General features: G+C 41.5%; 1 protein-coding gene across 1 annotated transcript in view; it reads right to left on the bottom strand.

Annotated features, from left to right (window-relative positions):
* Nucleotides 1-15,814: 15,814 nt before the first annotated feature.
* The window catches only part of LOC140454347 (adenosine deaminase domain-containing protein 1-like), an 83,944-nt gene continuing 77,890 nt past the window's right edge, over nucleotides 15,815-21,868 (bottom strand). Inside the window, exons 11-12 of the mRNA XM_072549054.1 lie at nucleotides 20,514-20,646; nucleotides 15,815-16,160 (exon numbers count right to left, since the gene is read on the bottom strand). Of these exons, the coding sequence (XP_072405155.1) occupies nucleotides 16,050-16,160; nucleotides 20,514-20,646 (244 nt within the window). The 3' untranslated portion in view covers nucleotides 15,815-16,049. The remainder of the gene's footprint in view (nucleotides 16,161-20,513; nucleotides 20,647-21,868) is intronic.

The raw sequence follows: 21,868 nt of genomic DNA, 5'->3' as shown, positions 1-21,868 counted from the left end.
GTATATTGTGCCATGGATTCAAAGGACTAATTCACTGATCTTCTACACCATCTTGGCAGGAAAATGTTGACATTAAGTCAATACATTGGCAGCATCCACCTAGGATTGGTGGCAAATCTAACTTCACCTTTTTCTGTTTGGCGGTGTTTTGATTGTTTCTGCTTAATAGCCGAGATGGCTGTGCCGAAGGTTTTCTCATACACTAGAGATCTTGTGTTAGCTTAGATCAAATCTAAGGGATTGACCATAGCTGACACTAATACCTGCTCCATCCACAATCATGCCATTCCAGTCAAAGCCCCATCACTCATTAGCTTCTCTGTATGAGGTCTTGATCCTAATGTGTGAAAGTTCACCCAAAATGAGGCTGCAGAAGTGAATAGTGTAAAGGAACTAATGTATTGCTTGTTTATTCAAAGTAAACTTAAATTCTGGAAAGATGCTAATTTAGGTGGTAGGATAAAGTCAGGCTTCACAAATGGGGCACAGACTACAATAGTCTACTGTCACTGTAGACACCAGCCAAGTTAAACCATTTTGTACTGCTGATCCTGCCATAGGAAAAATGTGAAGGCCTTAGAATGTAAGGGGTTGACAATAGGTCCAACATTTGGATGATTTGAGTAACAATTGAAGTTGACTGTTTTCCTTGGCCTTAAGTGGAGATATGTTTCAAAAATGAGGGGTTTTGCCAGAATGGATGGGAGAAACCATTCTCACTTAAATGAACAAAGGTTGAGGTTGGAGTTGGAATCTAAGCTTTAGGTGCTGTAACAGAAATGGCAAAACATTAACTGGAAATGTTTTGGGCTAAGTACAGATTGCCTGACCTTCAGTGACAGGAAACTGGTAACAATGGACCTATCTGGAACCTTTTTATGTGGAGGAAAAGTAGGGATTGTGAGAGGACATGGCTAATACCAGCATTCTGGTAGAGGAGCAGGTGGGCTGGGCCTATTCTAATTGAAGTACAATGATAATGGTTGGAACAGACTTCTGATATGTTTGAAATTTGATCTAACAGACCAAAGTTGAGGGCATCTTGGCTGGGGAGGAATGTGGTGATTGAATCAGTGGTCCATGTTAATGATGCAAGTATACTCCCTTCACCAGAAGGGATCTAAGTGGGTAGAGATGGAATTAAAACGCACAATGGCTGGCTTAACTCATAGTTGAGCAAATTGCCAGAGCATAAAGGGCGTGTGTCACTGAATCTGGCCCTTTAAAAGTGAAAGTAGAATTTTGAGGAAGCAAAAGTGTAACTAGTAACCAAATTCCAAACTTTTGCAAATCAAATTTGCAAATGCAGTTCACAAGGCAATTTCCTAGAATACACTGTCTAAGCTGGGAGAAGGCTATTCTAGATCAAAATGTGTAATGATAGGACTGGTGATTTTCAAAGTTGCCTCTAGAGGAATGACTAGAATCTCACATTCTAGTATGAGGGTAAGAAACTGAAGTAGGTCATAGTCTCCTTTTAAGCTCCACTATTCAATAAAAATAGTAGCTTATTTAAACTTGGGCAGGGAACTATGGCTGGTGTCCTCTCCCACAGCTCTGAATGCCCCTTAGTCTGGAAAAAATCTTGCTGCATATAGTCAATGATAGCATCAACAACAGCCTGGAATAAAGAATTCCAAATACTAATCCTGAGAAATTCCTTTTTTGCCTTTAACTGAAGGTGGGCGGTGGGGTATTACAACTGAATCTGGCTAGGCTTTTCCAATGGAGTGGCAATCCAGGATCTATGTTCCTGCATTTCCATTTGTTCCCCGTTCCCAACATGAAGTCTCAAGATAACTGCTGACATTTCCTTTTGGTCAATATTGAATTAATCAAATTTTTACCTCTGCTTTTCTTAAAGGGACCAACCCTCTTGGAAATTTTGTTTCTATGGGAGTGCCTCCAATGTAGCAAATATAGTTAGTTCACTCCTCCAAAAGGCTTCTGCCTCTTCCTAGAAATTGGTCTGAACATATTTTGCTCCAAATAAGGCAGCCATCCCTCCCCTTTATGCTAGTGAAACTTTTAAAAGACTTTTGTGGTCAAATTGCCAATTGTGACTGTACTTAATATACAGTATTCAAGTCTTCAGACTTTGATGCAAATTTGCAATGTGCTGCTTTTAATAAAAGACTTAAATATAATCCCAATATTCTGTAGAAACTGACCTTATGACTTGTCTGCTGGCATGGAATGCACAAACCAAACTGGGAATTGGTCTTCCCAGAACTGCAAAAGCAGCTCAGTGGAATTCAAGGGATAGCTATCTGCCTTTGTTATAGTTTGTGTCTAAGAAAATTGCTTCCTAACCTATTCCATGACGAAGTCCTTCTTTAGAATTCCGGTTTCATAGTAACATAATTGTTTGTCATCAGTTTGTGGTGGAGCAAGGCTGTGGGCAACTCTGGAGGTGATGAATTTAGTCTTTGGAATCCGTACTGATGTTTGTTCAACTTGCCTGACTTGTTTAAAATATTTTTCACAGCTAATGAATTTTAATTTTTGATACAGGATATCTTTCCAACAGATTTACTAAGCTATTCCTGCTATTTTTTTAAGAGACTTCTCCACCTCTTGATGCTACCTGTCTACTTTTCAATTTTAAAACTTATGCCTTTGTTTGGGTGTAGGCATAACTGGCCAGGTCACGATTTATTGCTCATCCCTAACTGGTCTCTGGGCACATGAGTCAACCCCACTGTGTCTGCAATCCTGTGTAGGCCAGACCAGGTCAGGATGGTAGTTTCCTTCCCTTGGACATTAATGAACTGGAAGGCTTTTTCCTGACAGTCAACAATGGATTCATGGTTATCATATGCTCCCTAATTTTGGATATTTATTGAATTCAAATTCCACAATTTGTCACAGCAGGAGTTAGACCTGGGCTCCTAACCTAACTACTGAGTGGGCGGCACGGTGGCACAGTGGTTAGCACTGCTGCCTCACAGTGCCAGAGACCCAGGTTCAATTCCTGCCTCAGCTGGCTGACTGTGTGGAGTTTGCACGTTCTCCCTGTGTCTGCGTGGGTTTCCTCCGGGTGCTCTGGTTTCCTCCCACAGTCCAAAGATATGCAGGCCAGGTGAATTGGCCAGGCTAAATTGCCCATAGTGTTAGGTAAGGAGTAGATGTAGGGGTATGGGTGGGTTACGCTTCGGCGGGGCGGTGTGGACTTGTTGGGCCGAAGGGCCTGTTTCTACACTAAGTAATCTAATCTAACCAGGGTCTAGTGGTAATACCATTAGGCTTTCTTCCCCTAAATTTGAACTAATTCATACACACCAGCCACTCCTCTGTTGCTACCTTCTCCCTGCTAGGTTTTTTCCTTTTCCCACCATAATTCATGCTATTCTGTATATTTAGTTTCTAAATCCAGATTTTTGTGGTCTGACTTACCCTGATATCAATACACAACTCCAACTCAAGTGGAGTTTTAAAGTTTAGTGAGTATTAAATAACCCTACCAATGATGCTTCCTAGCATTTGACCTTTAGAATCTTACTCATGAAGATGAATATGTAAAGACTATATCAAGCAAAATCAGGCCTTATTTATGAATAAATTACACTATGGAAATAAAAATGTGTGTGTGTATATAGTCACAAATGCAGTTCGGTTCTGGATAGTTGCATATCAAGTAAATAAACAGACCTCTGGACTTTGACTCTACATAATATTGATATTTACATGTTTGAAAGTCTAGGAGGGTTCAGCAGGGATATCTCACACAATAGTCTTTCCCTACTGTGCCTTGGTGGCAGTTGCTGCTGTAAGCGTTGGAGCATCTTTGACCTTACAATATGCCTATCTGCAACCCTTGGTCAGGGTCAACTCATCGCTCTGGAAGACCAGGAAGTTTCTGACAGACCAAAGACGGTCTTAAACATTGGTTAATGTCTGTTCCCCACAATGGACACTGTGCAGCAGAGTCCTGTGTCACTGAGCTGCTGGGGCCAAACCTCCACACCAACCACTGCATCTTCCTCCAGAATTCCTTTGTAAAGGCACATTCTAGAAGCAGATGTATGACAGTCTCAATATCACTTTCCTTCTTCCCCACACAGCCACTTCAAAGGCAGCATGAAGTGGGTGTAATAACAGCCTCTCACAGGTGCTGTCCTTCCTGCCGCCACCCAGTCTTGTTGCTGTTGGCAAGTTCTGGGGATAAGGCATTCTGCCAAATGATTGACAGTCTGTTCAGGGCACCACACAATACATTCTACCCTCCGGTTTTTCTTGCAGGGTCTCCAATTGCAGATTCCCTCCCCAAAGCCCATTTTGAAGAACGCGTCGTGTGTGTGTGTATGTATGAGTTTGCTTCTCCTGGTCCAGACTGCTGAGGCAAGCATCCACCCCCCTGTCCTGTACTTGGGTGATTGTATCCCTGAGGAGGGTGAGGGTCTCCGAGATCATCCTGCCTGGTTTGGTCAGGGGGTATCACCAATCCCAGATCAGACCTGACCTGGTTGCGGTGACCTCAGACAGGATTTTGTAATCCGCATTCAGCAATGATATTGGCTGCCAACTTCAAATTTACTCCCTCTTCCCCCTTCTGCGTGTCGATGAGGGTGATCATATATTTCCTCATGGATTCACACATGGTACCTGCCATTCAGCTCCAACAGGTCCTGGCCAATCCAGTCCCTCAGACTGGAATACAACTTGGCCAGTAGGCCATCGCTTCCAGGAGGTTTATTCTTTTCTAAGGGCTCGAGGGCCTTGGTCAGCTCATCCAGAGATAACGGCTGGTCCAGCCTCTCCTGCATAATGTTGACGAAGAGCTCCATGCTAGAGAACAGGAACGACTGGGAGGCCACTCTGTCTGTGGGCTTTGTGTCAGACAGTTTGACATAAAAGGATTTGCTGATCCTCATGATGTCAGCCTGAGATGACATTACCGAGCTGTCAACTTCCTTCAGGTTGCTGAGCACAGAGCTCTCCCTGGAAAAAGAAACATGAGCACGTCTCATTCTGCCCTATGGAGCGGACCCTGGACCGGAAGATTATCTTGGAAATCTCCGAGGCAAAGAGCAAGGTTTGCTGGCTCTTCACCTCCTGGAGATCCTCGTGACATTGACCCCCATCGCCTGCAGCAGTAGGTGGCTCTGCACGGTTTTCTGGAGTTTGGACAGTCTTTCCCACCTTCTGAAGACCTTTGGAGGATGAAGAATCTCTTGATGTTCCCCTTGACTGTCCCCCACCAGTCCAATGGAGACTCAAAGCGGGGCTTCATGGTTCTCCAACCTGTGCAATCTGTTTTGAGCTTCTCAATGTTTTCTGGGGTCAACAATTTCATGTTTCAGCTTCCACATTCCCTTGCCGGCCTGCTGGTTAGCCTGTAGGTGACAATTGGCCAGCAGGAGGCGGTGGTCAGAGACGAACGCTTGATGTCATTGGATCTGAGAACGTGCGGGACGCGAACAGGAAGTCTGTCCTTGAGCGGATAGACCCATCTGGCCGCAATTGGGTGTATAAGCCCCTTCATACCAGTCCAAGCTCCTGTTTATGCTCCATTTTAAGATTGTTATTTGTTATCCAACTTTGTAAATATAACGCTCTCCCCCTTTCTTGTGTTTACCAAGTATCCCTATTTAAATGTATCAACCATCTTTCCTTCAGCCACTCCTTAAGGTAGCAAACTTTATATTCTTACTACTTTCTGCATAAAGAAGTTTCTCCTTACACTTACAGTGAATTGCAAATGTTGGAGATGACTGGCAAGCTGCTTTGAAATGCTCAGTCCTGAACCAGCCATTGCCTAGTTGTCTCTGCGCAATTTTATACCCTACCAATAACTCATGCTCTTAAACAAAGGGAAACTAATGATTTATTCAATTGCTTCGAGGAACGCAAAGGCTGTTTGACAGTATGGAAGTGATGCTTCTATTGCAGTGGTTGGGGTGGAGTGGCAGCTGTAAATAGAGATGCAAAAAAAGTTTCTTCCTTTCAAATAAGGGCAACCAAGTTACACTTCAAATTTTTAAAAGGAAGACTAAAGCAAAATACTACAGATTCTGAAAATCTGAAATAACTGCAGAAGAGCTATGCAGACTAAAGTTCTCAGGTCAAGGCAGGATTATTAAAAATACTTGGTTCCTTTTCTAAAACGCATTCAACTAGCAGCACGGTGGCACAGTGGTTAGCACTGCTGCCTCACAGCACCAGAGACCTGGTTCAATTCCCCCCTCAGGCAACTCTCTGTGTGGAGTTTACACGTTCTCCCCGTGGGTGCTCTGATTTCCTCCCACAGTCCAAAAAATGTTCAGGTTAGGTGAAGGGGTAAATGTAGGGCAACGCGTCTGGGTGGGTGGGTTGGTGTGAACTTGTTGGGCCTAAGGGCCTGTTTCCACACTGTAAACAATGTAATCTAATCTAATCCCTTTGCAGAAAAGAGATTAAGAACAATGATAGATGCATCTATTATGGCTGACCAAGGACTGCCTTCAGGGTTTTACAGCAAGTAAACACTGTATAAGAACAGTGTTTGATTTAATTAGTAGTTTAGAAATATTACAATCCATAACAGTCCTGATTCTTACAACCTTTGTTATTTTATCACACAAGGCTAGAATTATGTACATATCAACTGAGTTATTGTCAAACTGACAATTTGCCAGTCTTGATTTTGCACTCAGTAGCAAGCGTTGGTATAATACGTTCAATGTATAACATCTTCTTAATTAGCATATCCTCTGTGTAATGAGATCAGTTCAGTCTTAGTATATCAGATTTCAGGTTATTTCCATGGACAATGAGATTTTCACAGTACAAATACTGTACCACCTGTGGATCAAACTGCAACTGTTGAATTTTGCAAAGAAAGTAACAATATTGTAATCATCACCGTTTTTCAGATATTTGCATTTTCCTACTTCAAAGGTTAATGTTTTATGGAGTTTACAAATTTGAAATAAAACAAATTAGACTCCAGAGTGAAAAACAGTACCACGGGGTAATAAAGTCTGGATTGGTTCCTGGGTTCTATGAAAATTTGCAAAGCAGCAAATACAGCTAGAGAAGTTATGTTGGAAAGAAGGGATTCCTCCTCATGGACCCAGCAGGAAGGTGGAATGTATGTGAAGAACATTTTTTATTCTTTCATGGAATGTGGTATTTGTTATTTTATTCATCTGGAATTGACCTTTAACCCGAGTGGCTTGCTGGAACAGCAAGGCATCTTAAATTTTTGAGCATTTGAGTAAAGTGGTAGGTGTTTCAGTGTAAAAGTAGGTGTGTTCCCAAAAATTGGTGGATCATATGAAACAGCCTGTCCCTTCAATCGGTTCACAACAAGCAAGGTACTGAATGTACCCAGGCAGCCTGTGTCTGCAACAGTCTACATCTGATGTGGTTTTATAATTAGATAACATTTGCTGCAGAATCCTGAATGTCTGAAGAATTACACCGACAAAAAAAAATTAGAATAGCCTTTATAGGTACTCTAATAACTGCAGTGAAAAGTTGGTAATGTTGCCACTTTGGTGCCATTTTAGGTACTGGGTACCCAGGTACAGATTTTTTTAAGTGTTTGTTATAGAATTGAAAGAGTAAAATGAGGTTTAGCATAGGAATGCAAATTTTTAAATAGCACTCGATTTACTCCAAGTCCAGATTACTTACAGCATGGAAACAGGCCCTTCGGCCCAATAAGTCCACACCGACCCTCCAAAGAGCAACCCACCCAGACCCATTCCCCTACATTTACCCCCTTCACCCAACACTACAGGCAATTTAGCATAGCCAATTCACCTAACCTGCACATTTTTGGACTGGGAGGAAACCCACGCAAACACGGGGAGAACGTGCAAACTCCACACAGACAGTTGCCTGGCGCAGGAATTGAACCTAGGTCTCTGGTGCTGTGAGGTAGCAGTGCTAACCATTGTGCCACCGTGCTGCCCTTAAGAATAAAGTATCTTTAAAAAGTACTCAAATTATAGTCCATTTCACTGAACCCATAACCAGTAGGCTTCAGAACATAGGACCACACTATCTCCACATGCTGGCCTCCAGCCTGAACTCACCTAGAGGACCCGTCTCCCAAGGACGGCTCAGGCTTGAACCGCCTCCCAGTCTGGGTTCCAGCCCACAACTCACCTGCAGGACCTGTCTCCCAGCTGGATCCATCTCCATGCCCTCTAGTTAAGTTTAAGAAGGTTGGGGAGAGGGGGAAGAAAATCTGCAGAGAAGAGAAAAAGAAAGGAAAAGGGACTGATGAAGCAGAGGAGCTCTGGCAGGAGTGTCCTCCTCCACTCACCATCTTGAACCTTGAGACTGTGTTTTGGATTGTCATCGGATTTTCATTTGGGTTGTGCGTTGTGCTGTACTCGTGTACCAGAAACTTCATTCATTGGTACATAAGGTCCTGTTCTTTGCAGACAGACAGAATGAGTACATGGACAAAATAGGTGACAGCTATCTGCTGATTCATTTTTCAAGGCAATGCCTTGACCAATCAGAATCAGAATGTGCTTGACCATTTAACAAAGTCTGACTGTTAACTGTCAATCAGCATTAATTCCCTATTGGTAACACCTCTAACAATCAGAATCCACTTGCTAACCAATCATCACTTCCATGCAGTGTCAATGTTAATTATTGCTAAATGTCCTGATGAGCGCAAAATGAAAATCTTCAACACAATGTCTTTGTTCAGCAAGATCTGAGAAAGGAATAAGTGGCAGACTTCTGAACGTAGGCCACTGGACCTGAAACGGAAACCACTTTCTCTCTACTGATGCTGCCAGACCTGCTCAGTTTTCCCAGCTATTTTTGTTTCTGATTTCCAGCGTCCAGTTCTTTGTTTGATTTATATAATCAGCAGTTTTGCTTGAATGATTACTGTTCCATGGGCATGTGCTTTGAACTTCCTTGTAGAATCCCTTCCGAATGAAAATAGTTATTACTTGTTTATTGTATGTAGGATAACGCACTTACCTATCGGTGGAGCTAAAAATTCAGCTTACCACACTGATGAATATTATTTATAAATTTCCTTCTAAGTCCACATCAGTAACCTAATCTTATGCTGTATATCAGAAGTTGGAATAAGCATCACTCAGCATCTGTTCCACCCCTTCCAATGAATAATAGATGGCTCATCATTAATTACTAAATAAATAATGAATTGTTCCATTGGCTCCGAGGTTTCATATACCTTACACTATAAATACAGCAGTCAGGAAGAACGTGCTGGGTGAGGAGAAAATTTTTAACCAATTGACTGTAGTGGTTTCAAGAAGTAAGGTTCCTTTTTGTATTATTAAAACACTTTGTGCAATCAATAGAAAACATGAATGTGAGGGAAGATTGCAGCTAAATCATTGTAACTGTAAAGGTGCGGTAAATGGACTTTTGCTGTTTAATGTTTTTAACCCTAACAATGGCTTGGGCATCACTCAGCTGTTTTCAAACTTCATTCTTCAAAAGACTGTTGAAGTCAACATTTAATACCTATCCCTTGTTCCTTTGAGAAGGTGGTGGTTATCCTTTCTCAACTGCTGCAGTTGGCATGGTTAAAGTGTTCTCTTTAAAGAGGACGGGAATGCCAGAATCTTGACCCAGTGATGATGCAAATACATCTGTCTCAGAGTGGTGTGTGGCTTGGAGGAAGCAACTATGGTAGAAGGTATATGTTTGAGAGGTGCTGCTCAAACCTAGGAGAGTTGTTGGACTACATCTTGCAGCCAGTGGTGGTTCAGTAAATGTCTGAGGTGGTGACAAGGCTTTGATTCATCGTCCTGAGGTAAAAACAATGACTGCAGATGCTGGAAACCAGATATGGATAAGAGTGGTGCTGGAAAAGCATAGCAGTTCAGGCAGCATCCGAGGAGTAGGAAAATCACTGCTTTGTCCTGATAGTGTTGAGCAGTGTTACAGCTGCATTCATCCAGACACTGGGGACAGAATTATGTTCTAATTTGTACCTTGTAGCCAATGGAGAAACTCTAGGGCATCAGGAGGCAAGAACCACACCGTACAAATACCTAGCCTTTACTTACATTGGTAGATACACAGCTTTGCACCACTGCTGCATTCCATGTCTCACTTATAATACCTAGCCCCTTCATAGTTAGTAATTCTGGTTAGCCTTTATGCTTAGGGTGTATCCCAAAAATTTCATTGAGACAGAATTTAGAGCTAGGAAGGAGAAAATGTTGACAAAATTTAGAGTTAAAATGACTATTTCAGAGAGTCAGAGCACAGAAAAAGTCATCTTGGATCTGTAGCCCTGATCCTTGTTGCTGCCTGACCTGTAGGTGCAAAGCCTGTGCTAATAACACAACAAAACCAACAGTATTCGACTGAAACAAAAACACAACATGCTGGATCATCCAGAAGGTCACTGGACTCAAAATGCTAACTCTGTTTCTCTCTCCACAGATGCTGCCAGACCTGCTGAGTTTCTCCAGCACTTTCAGTTTATTTCAGATTTCCAGTACTTTATTTTAGTTTCACATATTCCTGCTTTTGGTTCTGTATCATGCACTTTCTTTTGTTTGTAGGAAGTTTGTTTTGCAGAGATATGGAGAAAAGGATTTTTTGGGCAATCAAACAAGATTGTATCATGGATGGAAACCCACTATAACAGATGAAAGTTAATTAAAAGTAATAAACAGAATGGCATCAATGAGCAGCTAACACCAGAACTGGATTTTTATTGGGTTTCAAACTAAGTGAAAACATTAGACGTGGTCTACGATTTTAAAATTCTCTTAAATTTAAAAACTAATCCTTTACTGTGGACAGTTGTGCAGGTCACTGCCATTAAGAAAGGTGGGCGGAGAAACAAGGAAAGTAGAGATAAAGCACTAAATATCTGTTTCCAGGAAATTACAACAGTCAGATTTTAATGTGAGAGGTGTTATGGACTAGTCAAGACGCCTCAAAACATTTTTAAGCAGGTAGCCCAGACCATAACTTTGCTATTAGTTTAGCCAGGTGTATAGTGGGTTTTCCTGGTGTAAATTAGTTGGGTCGATTGCCAAGTTTTAAACAAAAAACGTTATTTACAAAATTACGGAATGAAACACAAAGAACAGAAAATAGAATACCCGATAACATATCCTAGCCAAACCTGCTGTTCGGAAAACACACACATCCCTTAGCACAAACAGTAAAACATGGCACAGGCAACCTACAGTTTGCAAGGAGAGAGAGAAGTCAGAAGCCTGTTTCACACATTCCCTGCTGCAACTGAATCAAAACACCTCAGCTGCCAAGACTGGCCACTCTCATTATACAAGTTATTTCTTTTCTAAATTTTAAAAAAAATAGATATTTTTATTGAAAATTTAACATTTTTACAAGTTAACAAATAAAATAAAATCCCAAGTATAAACATGGATATACAATTAAATCTTAAATAAATGATAACCAAAATTTTTAAAAAAACCAAGAAAAAAACTCAACTAACTACTAATCTAACCTACAACTAACCAGAGTGTATAATTAAGTCTCTTACATTATTCAAAGAAGAGAAAAAAAACCAACGGAATAACACAGAAATTGGGTAGTGAGATACATGCTCGGAATGTATTAACATCAAATGTAACAAAACACGTATTCGTGCGGAATTCCTTTCCCAAGGGACCCCGGACCAGCCAGGCTCACCATCTCAACGAAATAAAAGCCCTTGTTAGGATGGCCGAAATATCTGTAATTATATAATTCAAGAAGGGCTGCCATATTTTATGAAATAATTCGGTCTTTCGGTGCACCATATTTGTAAGGAAGTCAAGGGGAATACATTCCATAATTAATCGGTACCAATTTGAAAGTCCAGGGGGGCCCTCAGCCACCCAGTTTACCAAAATATTTTTCCTTGCACAGAAAGAGAGAATAGAAAATAATCTCTTCCGGTGCACATCCAGGGAGGGTAAGTTCGAAAAGCCCAAAACGAGAGATACAGGGTCCACTTTAATTTCCGTTCCTAAGATTTCTGTCAGAGCACTTGCTACTTTAGTCCAATATCAACGGATCTTATGACAGGTCCATAAGCAATGTACAAGAGTGCCTACTTCTATTTTACATTTGGGACACATTGGCAAAATTTAAGGCAGGAGCATCTCCAATCGGTCCAGTGCTATATGGGCCCTATGAAGTATCTTTTATCTGATTTAGGATTTTGAAAGGGAAATTCTTCCGAATAAGAATAACAACTCCCCTGCTTTTTGAGCTAAAAGAAGAAAAAAGGCCTGATCATATCCACTCTGTCGTAATTTCAAGTGTTCTTTATCCAATAAGTGTGTCTCCTGTAGGAGAGCTATATCAACCCTTTCTTTCGAGGTTTGATAATATTTTCTTCCTTTTAACTGGTGAATTACTCCCCTTGACATTCCAGGTGCACCACTTAACCGACTGATCAACCATAATCGTGCGGGCAAATCCGAGACCCCACAGGAGGGGAAACCCTATCCAGAATATCTCGAGCATAGAGCATATAAAATTCACAAAAATAAAGGCTCTCTAATACACTCACATAAGTATAATTAAAAACTATTTCTAAATAAAAAAAAATTTAAATGGAGATTTTCCCCCTTGTTCCCGGGGGGTATCACTTCCTTTCCAAAAGTCCATCGTATCCTCTCCCAACCAGTGCCCCACCCTTAACCCAAGCGCTCCTCAATAGGATGAAGAAAATTCAAATTTACTACAGAGCTAGAGTTAACAGTGAGCACCCTATTCCTGATGAAGAGCTTTTGCCCGAAACGTCGATTTCGCTGCTCGTTGGATGCTGCCTGAATGCTGTGCTCTTCCAGCACCACTAATCCAGTGAGCACCCTACCCCCCACCCACACCAACACCAAGATATATTTGGTAATGTTAACACCATGTATAAACATATATAACTATAAAATTACAGCCTCAACAATAATTAAATATAATAATACAAAATAACAGGGGAAAACAACCCCGCTCACAAAAAAATTTTCTATAGAATTTTTAAAAAGGGAGAGAAAATCGTTAAGTAGAGAACAAATAAATAAATCCCTCTCCCCAACCCCCAAGATAATATTAAACAGTAAGGTTAAAAAAAAGGGATGTAAAACGGAGTGGGGGGGGGGGGGGGAGGAAAGCAAAACAACATCAATTATCTCTTCCAATTTATCTAAGAGAGTCCAAAAATTCCTTGACCTTTTCCGGCGATCTGAAGTTATACACGGACCCTCCATGGTTAAAACGTAGCGTTGCTGGGTAGTGCAAGGAGTACTGAATATTTAAGTCCCTTAAACACTTCTTCGCTTCATCAAAACGCCTTCCTCTTTCGGACCAGAGCTGGGGAAAAGTCCTGGAATAACATGATCTTGGATCCTTTATAAATCATGGCTTAGGGATCTTTCCCAAGATTTCTGGAGGCTTCTAAGAGCATCCGCCTCTCCTTGTAGCTCTGCAGCCGGAACAGGACTGGGCAGGGGTGCTGGTTCGAGCCGGGCCCGCGTATTGCAACCCGGTAGGCCCATTCTACCCTTACCTGGCCTGATCCAGCCTCCAGATTTAACAGCTGTGGAAGCCACTGTTCAAGGAACACTGTAAGCTGGCCTTCCTCTTCCTGTTTGGGAAGGCCCAGCAAACGAATATTTTTTCAACAACCTCGATTTTCGAGGTTGCCAATGTGATTGTCTAAGGTCTGGACTCGCTGTTCGAGAGTCCGGACCTAATCCACGGCCGATTCTGCTGTAGTTTCGGAGGTGATGGCCTTTAGCTCTGCCCCTCCGACTCGGCACACAATTTCCTTGATGTCTTGGTCGTGCTTTTGCAGCGCGGCCGAGAGAGAGTCCCATTGGCTTCGGGACTCTTCAATGAAAGTGTTGATCTTCGCATCGAGTTTGGAGATTTCCACAAGGCTCGCCACCGTAGGTAAGTCCCCCGGGGTGGCTGTGGACGCCTCAGCTGCAGCTGGAGAGGGTGGCGGTGGGGGGGGAAAAAAGAGGGGTTTCTGCATGCTGAGAGCTGCAGGCTCCCTTCCCTTTAGTCATTTTTACTGGAGATTAAATTGTTTAAATTCAATACTAAGCAACTAATTACATTAAGTAAAAACTATTTTAAATGATTTGGTGAGTGTGGTGGAGGCGGGTGGCCCACTTTGCCCAAGTCTTGGGAGGAGCACTATAGACTCAGACTTGCTGGGTCGCCGCCATCTTGGATCCCCCCCATACAAGTTATTTATAAAACGTAAAGGCCTTTGGCCCGAGGTATCATCTGTTTAGGGTTAAACAAAAGGGCCCCAATAAACTATTCATCTCTGCAGCAACTCAGCCATTTCGGAGATGGGCTGTTTTGCGACCAGCGTTAAAAAAAAATCAAGGACACAGTAACTTTGAGAAAAAGGACCAGCTTTGTGATAGACGTAGACCTGCTTTGTGATCAGAATGCAGCCAAACAATAATTTTTTCCAACTCATGCCAATGGCAGGTAGTATTGGAGAGATTCCTGGGCAGCCATGCTAATTAGCTAACCCTAAACCTATCGCCACTATTCATAGCTCTGGACTACAACATACATAGAAAAAAAAACAGATGTTGCTACAGAGATCTTGGGAAGACTGATTGACCAGATGGCCAACATGGACTTTGACCTATAAACCAGCTGGGATTAATTCTAGACATGCCTCCTTACCCTATCCATGATGGAAATCACTGTGCATCCAACCTCTTTTCAGTCAGAGAACTTATGAAGAAGAATCACACTTTATCATGCTTTCAACTTTAATGGATAAAAAAAAACCATAGGATCCATCTCAGACGAATCTTACTAAACTATCAGAAGATAACTGCTAATTTCAATGGTTTATCCCTTACTTGAAAGCTTTCCAAAACTAATAATTTGTTAAACGTATTGAAAGATGTTACCACCCCTTAAGCAATCACTGTGCTGTCATAACTCAACTGACTGAACACTGATACAACTATCTCCAACTGCTGTACCATTTAACGACGAATTATAAAACGAAGCAAACTCATTTTACTTTTATTTGTTCTGTCCCAGGATGTGCATGTTTACTGCCCATCCCTAATTGCTCTGGCGAAGTTGGTGGTGAGCCAACTAATTGTTGGAGTTCATATTGTGCAGCTAAGCCCACAGTGCTACAAATCCATAAGATGGAGCAGACATAGGTCATTCAGCCCATCAAGTCTGCTCCACCATTCAATGGAATCATGGCTGATCTGATAATCCTCAGCTCAACTTCCCTGCCTTTTCCCCAAAACTGTATGTCTGAAAATTGTACCAGTTTCTTCCGCCATTAGAATTTGTCTATGTCAATGCTGTTGGGAAAAGAGTTCCAGGATTTAGTCCCAGTCATGCTGAAGTAACTATGATATATTTCTAAGTCAGGATGGCATGGGGCTTGCAGGGGAGCTGGTTGAGGGTGGTTCATATTTGCTGCTCTCGTTTTCCTCAGTGTTAGATGTTGTGGGTTTGAAAGGTGCAGCCTGGGTGAGTTTTTGAGAGCACAATGTAGATGGCATGTACTATTGCCGCCGCTGTGTGTCAGTGGTAGAGGGAGCAAGTTTTAAAGGTGCTTGATGAGGACCCAATCACATTTGGAGTACATTTACTCAATTGTTATGAGAGAAATGGGACAAACCTGAGCATATAGAGTTAAGTCTCAGATCAATTATTCAATGGTGCAAGAGTTGATGCATTTTTCCTGTTCCAAAAACTTGAGGACAGACTTCACGTTAACAGTTTGATCTGATTTCCCAAATTGGACAGTAATTAATTGTTTTTATGACAACTTAAACTAATCTGTTGAAGGAAGGTTGGAAAAATAGAATTTACTTTCATTATAACCACACTCTAGCCAGCACAATATAGTCAGAACATTGTAACATCTTTATTTGAATGAGGTACACTAAAGATTTTGTTAATTCCATCTCTAGTCTGAAACAATTTCAACATTAGACCAGAAAACACCCATTCATCTGGATGCCCTTTAGAAAAAAAATTCACAATAATTTTAAATGCGTTAAACAAAAGGGAAAAATGATCTATTTTACAGCAACAGTAAAAAAAAAATCAATAATTTTTTTTCAGTCCAATGAGATTTATTTGCTGAAGTTGTCAACAAGTTGCTTCTGTGGCCATGGCCCTGCTCCAGTGGATATGAAATGATAATTTAGGATACCCTTAGCTTCTTGGTAGGTTTTGGCATTCATCTAGAATAGGTATGTGCAATCATTAGAGGTCAATTCTAAAATACAGGAGTGCACTAACAAATTTGTCAGGAAAGCAATACTAAGATCACTAATAAAAGATTCTTCTTTACATTTGCTTAAATAAGTTTGCTGCAGCTAACAGAACAGATTTACAAGGTTTTTGAGATGTTAACACCCCCCCTCCTCCCCCCCCAAAGGCCCACCTGGTACTGGTAACCCTTTTTATATTTTGTATGCCTGAGTTTTTTCAGCAGTGACATAAAAATGCACATGTAGTTGTTCAAATTTACTTAATTGCTTCCTGACTGCAAATCTGCCTTGATGGCTATATAGGTGGGACATGCAAGCAGCATTTACAGTTGGCAAAGCATCCAGTTCCTCTAGAACTACAAATAATGGCAAGGTGATTACGCTACTGATTCACATTTACCAGTCTGAATACTGCTGTGTCTGGCTAAAAAGAAGAGGTTCTTGCAGTACATATAACATCATGAGTACATTATAGTTTTGAAAACAGAATTTAGCATTGAGAGAGACTGGTATAAAAATTAATAAAATTAAGGATTTAAAAAAAAACAAATGGGAGGGCAACGTGTTCGACATGAGCTTCCAGTTTCAGTTGGAGTTAAGTGATTTGTTTTGTTAGGATAAAATGGAATAATTCTATTGATTAAATAGAAAACTGTTTCGTTGCTAGAGTTATACAGCGTGGAAACAGACCCTTCAGTCCAACTAGTCCATGCCAACCATGTTAGATTGCCCCAAATCCAATAGTCTTGAAGTTGTTACCACAAAAAGGTTGATAGACAGTAAAGGCATTGGAAATTCAAATAATGATCAGTACAAACTGAATTTTATCATTTTTCAAACAAAACAGGTTCAGTAGTAGATAATTACAGCGTCTTAATGTCAAGTTCTCAAAAATCACACACTGGAACATTACCTCAAATAGAATATTGGCTCCAGCCTGGGATGACACCAAATTTACTCAGATAAAAGCAAAGGTTGGTTTGGAGAGGCAGAAATAAAATACATTAACAAGCATGAGACCAGTTACAACTTGGAGCATTCAGCTTCACTCGACTGTTGTTGGAATATATAAATATTATAAGTGTAGGGTCTGGAGGTCATTATAGTAATGAAATTGGCGAATAGGATTTTTAAAAAAATTGTAACCACATTAAAATAACAAAGCACACAAAATGTAATTGAAACAGTTTTTCAAACTTCAAACATGATAGATACTTGTCTCTTTTGCTAACTTAAGTTTTTTTGGCATATTGCATAGGAAGAGTTCAAAATGGTCACAAAACACTTTCATCACTTAACATACCTAATTGAGAAATCCAGCCGAAGAGGAAAGACTCAATTCAGAACACTAACCTTAATATTGGAAATGATACAAGTTAAACCAGGGAGAGTACTGATTGAGATTCAGGATTTCAAATGACATGCAAAGTGCAAGGATCATCTTCATCTCAGGCGTAAGACTTGGGAACGATTGGAAAATTCACCAAGGTCACTTGAGTGTTCCCTTTTACTGATGGATTAAGTACTACACTGATTGTTACAACAGACAATTACTCCCAGCTTTGGTGTATTTGGGGAAGATGAAATAGATAAATCAATTACTGGTGATTCAAGAGATCTGGCATGTTGATCATTTTGAATATCTTTTTCACCTTTGTCTTTTTTGGGAGCCTACTGGCTTTAAAAAAGTGCTTTTATTAAAGGATCAATTATAAACTGTTAGAGAATTATCACTAAAAATGGGCACAGATATTTAATCAGACCCAAACAGGACTTGTGGGCTCCATAATGCATGTTTACACACTGCAGAGATTTTAATCAAAAAATTAATAACAGAAAACAATTTCAGCCAATTCTACTTTGAAAGTGGGATCAATGAAGTTCTTTGACTCTATTGTAGGGTCATAACAAAAGATCATAACCACAGATCATCCAAAGATAAACTGAACTTTTAATTATGTGCTTTCTTTTATTTTAAAACAAAGAGGATGTGCAGCCAAAGAAATGATTGAGAATGTAAATTCTGAGCAACGTAATTCAGTGACTACCTGGAAGGCCTGTGTGGGTCATCATCAGCCTTGAGGGAGGTCATGGACTGCACACCAGATGGCTGTAAAGGGAGTTTCAACAGGACTTCAGAAGGGAGAAATGCCAGTTTGCAGTGCAATCTCCTGGAGAGGTCAGACATGGGCATGATGGGAAAACAAGAGCAGTCTGGACAGCAGACTTGGGTTTTCCCCTTTCAAGAATACAAAAGACCAAAGGATTAAAGGACAGTTGGCAATGGCGCATGCTTTGAGGGTCAAAAAATCCCAAATCATCCGTGTTGTAGCTGCAAGTCTCCAGCTCTTTGCTGGAAGCCAGAAAGCAAGTGAAATCTCAATTGAAAGATAAAGGTCGCCCAATCAACCTGCAGAACCAACCCTATTGAAAATCAATAAAACAAAAGAACTGTGGATGCAAGCAATCAAACAACAAAAAAAGTACTGTAGCCACAGCAAGTCTGGCAGCATCCACATAGAGCAAACGGAGTTAAATGTTTCAACTGCAGCTTCGTCTCTCTACTTGAAATATTAACAGTTCTCTCTACAGATGCTGCCACACTTATTGTGTTTCTCTAACTCGGTTTATTTTTATATTTAAATAAATTACTTGCATACCAACACCGGTGTTACTGGTATCACCCAAAGTTGTTGCAATGTCCTATGCTTCATGGAACTAAAGTCTGATTCAAATATCGTTTAACCTTTTATCTTTTTTGGACTCACCTCTCATCGACATGCATGTGTGCTACTTTATAAAGCCTTCTTGTGTTTAGTGACTAATAAACTTACTCTTCCATTTATTCAAGAAAACCTGGTTAAATTGGTTCCTTTTAAAACACAACATTTATTTGGTTTGGGAGAAAGAAACCTTGTTGGGACCAGATTAAAGGAGGGCGCCAGTTCATCTCTCCTCCCCAGGAACTTGACAATTTATGAAATCCCATCTGGAATTAGAATAAATTGGGGAACCTCACACAGCAGGAGAAAGTGAGGACTGCAGATGCTGGAGATCAGAGTTGAAAATGTGTTGCTGGAAAAGCGCAGCAGGTCAGGCAGCATCCAAGGAACAGGAGAATCGATGTTTCGGGCATAAGCCCTTCTTCAGGAATGAGGAAAGTGTGTCCAGCAGGCTAAGATAAAAGGTAGGGAGGAGGGACTTGGGGGAGGGGCGTTGGAAATGCAATTGGTGGAAGGAGATCAAGGTGAGGGTGATAGGCCGGAGTGGGGTGGGAGCGGAGAGGTCAGGAAGAAGATTGCAGGTTAGGAAGGCAGTGCTGAGTTCGAGGGATTTGACTGAGACAAGGTGGGGGGAGGGGAATGAGGAAACTGGAGAAGTCTGAGTTCATCCCTTGTGGTTGGAGGGTTCCTAGGCGGAAGATGAGGCGCTCTTCCTCCAACCAGCGTGTTGCTATGGTCCGACGATGGAGGAGTACAAGGACCTGCATGTCCTTGGTGGAATGGGAGTTGAAGTGTTGAGCTACGGGGTGGTTGGGTTGGTTGGTCTAAGAAAAAATTCTCCCGATAGCCGCGGAGGCCGCAAATCTGTTGGCGATGGTCTTCCTGGCGATCGTGGAGGCGGTTGTCTGGGCCTCCACGTAAGAAAAAAATCTCCCGACAGCCACGGAGGCCGCAAATAAGACCAACCAACCCAATCACCCCGTAGCTCAACACTTCAACTCCCCCTCCCATTCCACCAAGGACATGCAGGTCCTTGGACTCCTCCATTGCCAGACCATGGCAACACGACGGTTGGAGGAAGAGCACCTCATCTTCCGCCTAGGAACCCTCCAACCACAAGGGATGAACTCAGATTTCTCCAGTTTCCTCATTTCCCCTCCCCCCCACCTTGTCTCAGTCAAATCCCTCGAACTCAGCACCGCCTTCCTAACCTGCAATCTTCTTCCTGACCTCTATGCCCCCACCCCACTCCGGCCTATCACCCTCACCTTGACCTCCTTCCACCAATCGTATTTCCAACGCTCCTCCCCCAAGCCCCTCCTCCCTACCTTTTATCTTAGCCCGCTGGACACACTTTCCTCATTCCTGAAGAAGGGCTTATGCCCGAAACGTCGATTCTCCTGTTCCTTGGATGCTGCCTGACCTGCTGCGCTTTTCCAGCATCACATTTTCAGCTCAAATCTCACATAGCAACTGATCATATGTACCTTTTTATATTTAAACAATGGGAAAGTCATTTAATTATCTAACTTGCCCATTGTTTAAACATAAACACCTCAAACTTGAACATTTCCTTCTGTACGTAGAAACTTTTATTTACCTTGGCTTCATGACATGTTGACAGGTCCAGCAAATCCTGTCTGTTCATTTCCTTTGCTACACGTCGAAAGGAATACAGCTTAGCAGCCTTGCATAAACGGCTGGCTGTATTGACTCCATTTTTAAAAGGGGAGCTAGAATGATAATAAAAAGTGGTAGAGATGCTGTTTAAAAAGCAAACTTAACCAAGTAGTACAAAACAAACATTGATCTTGGTATTGCAGCATACAAGACACTTGAGTTTTAAGTGTAGACTTTTTTGCAACTTTTACACAAAATGTTGAAATTTTTGGCAACTTCCTCATTCTGCAGAGAGCATATTTCAAACACAAGTCACTTGCCAAAGGTTTGCCTCATTTAGCACTAGTAAGGTGTTCAACATTTAAAAGTTCAGCATTGAAACAGGCTCATCATGACTGTACCAACCATAATCTTGTCTACCCTCAGATGGTCTGCATTCCTCTGTTCATACTTGTGTGTCTAAGTGCCTCTGAAACTTTGTTATCATTTCTGCTTCTATCAATTCTACCCTGGCAACTGTCCAGGCTCCCAACACCCTCTGTGGAGAAAAGTCGACTTGCCTCACACATCTCCTGTAAACATTTTGCTGTTCACCTTAAAGTTATGTCCCCAGCACTTAACACATCTATGCCTCAATTTTATGTACTTCCATCAGAGGACCCTCAATCTCTGACGCTGTGGTGAAAACAATCCAAGTTTTTCCAACCTGCCCTTAAAGCTAATAAACACCAATTCAATCCAGGAAACATCCTGGTAAACTTATTTTGTGCCCTCTCCCAAGCCTCTAAATCCTTCCTTTAGTACAGCAACCAAAACTGCATATAATACTCAATGTGGCCCAACTAAAAACTTTTATACAGCTGCAACATGACTTACTAACTTTTATACTCAAAGCCTCAAATGAAGGCAAGCGTACCTTCACTTCTACCCTATTCCCCCACTTGCCTTTCCAATTTCAGGGAGTTATAGACTCACACCTAAAGAGCCCTCTGCTCCGAAAAGGTCCTGCCTATCCTATTACATTCAACCTCCCAAAATGCCTCACCTTACACTTGTCAGATTACTTCTGCCATTTGTCTGACCAACTTTCCAACTAATCTATATCCTTTGATAACCTTCCTCACTATCCACAACTCCACCTATTTTCATGCCATCTGAAAACTTACTAATCAGACCACCTATGTTTTCATCCAAATCATTTATATGTAGAACAGACAGAGGCCCCAGCACTGATCCTTGTGGAACACCATTGGTTGCAGATCGCCAGTCAGAAAGTTACCCCTCCACAATTACCCTCTGTCTTCTGTGGCCAAGCCAATTTTGTAGCCAACTTAC

Source organism: Chiloscyllium punctatum, chromosome 29 (genome assembly GCF_047496795.1).
Source record: "Chiloscyllium punctatum isolate Juve2018m chromosome 29, sChiPun1.3, whole genome shotgun sequence".
In the NCBI taxonomy this organism is placed as follows: Eukaryota; Metazoa; Chordata; class Chondrichthyes; order Orectolobiformes; family Hemiscylliidae; genus Chiloscyllium; species Chiloscyllium punctatum.
This window is presented reverse-complemented; position numbering and strand designations above follow the sequence as displayed.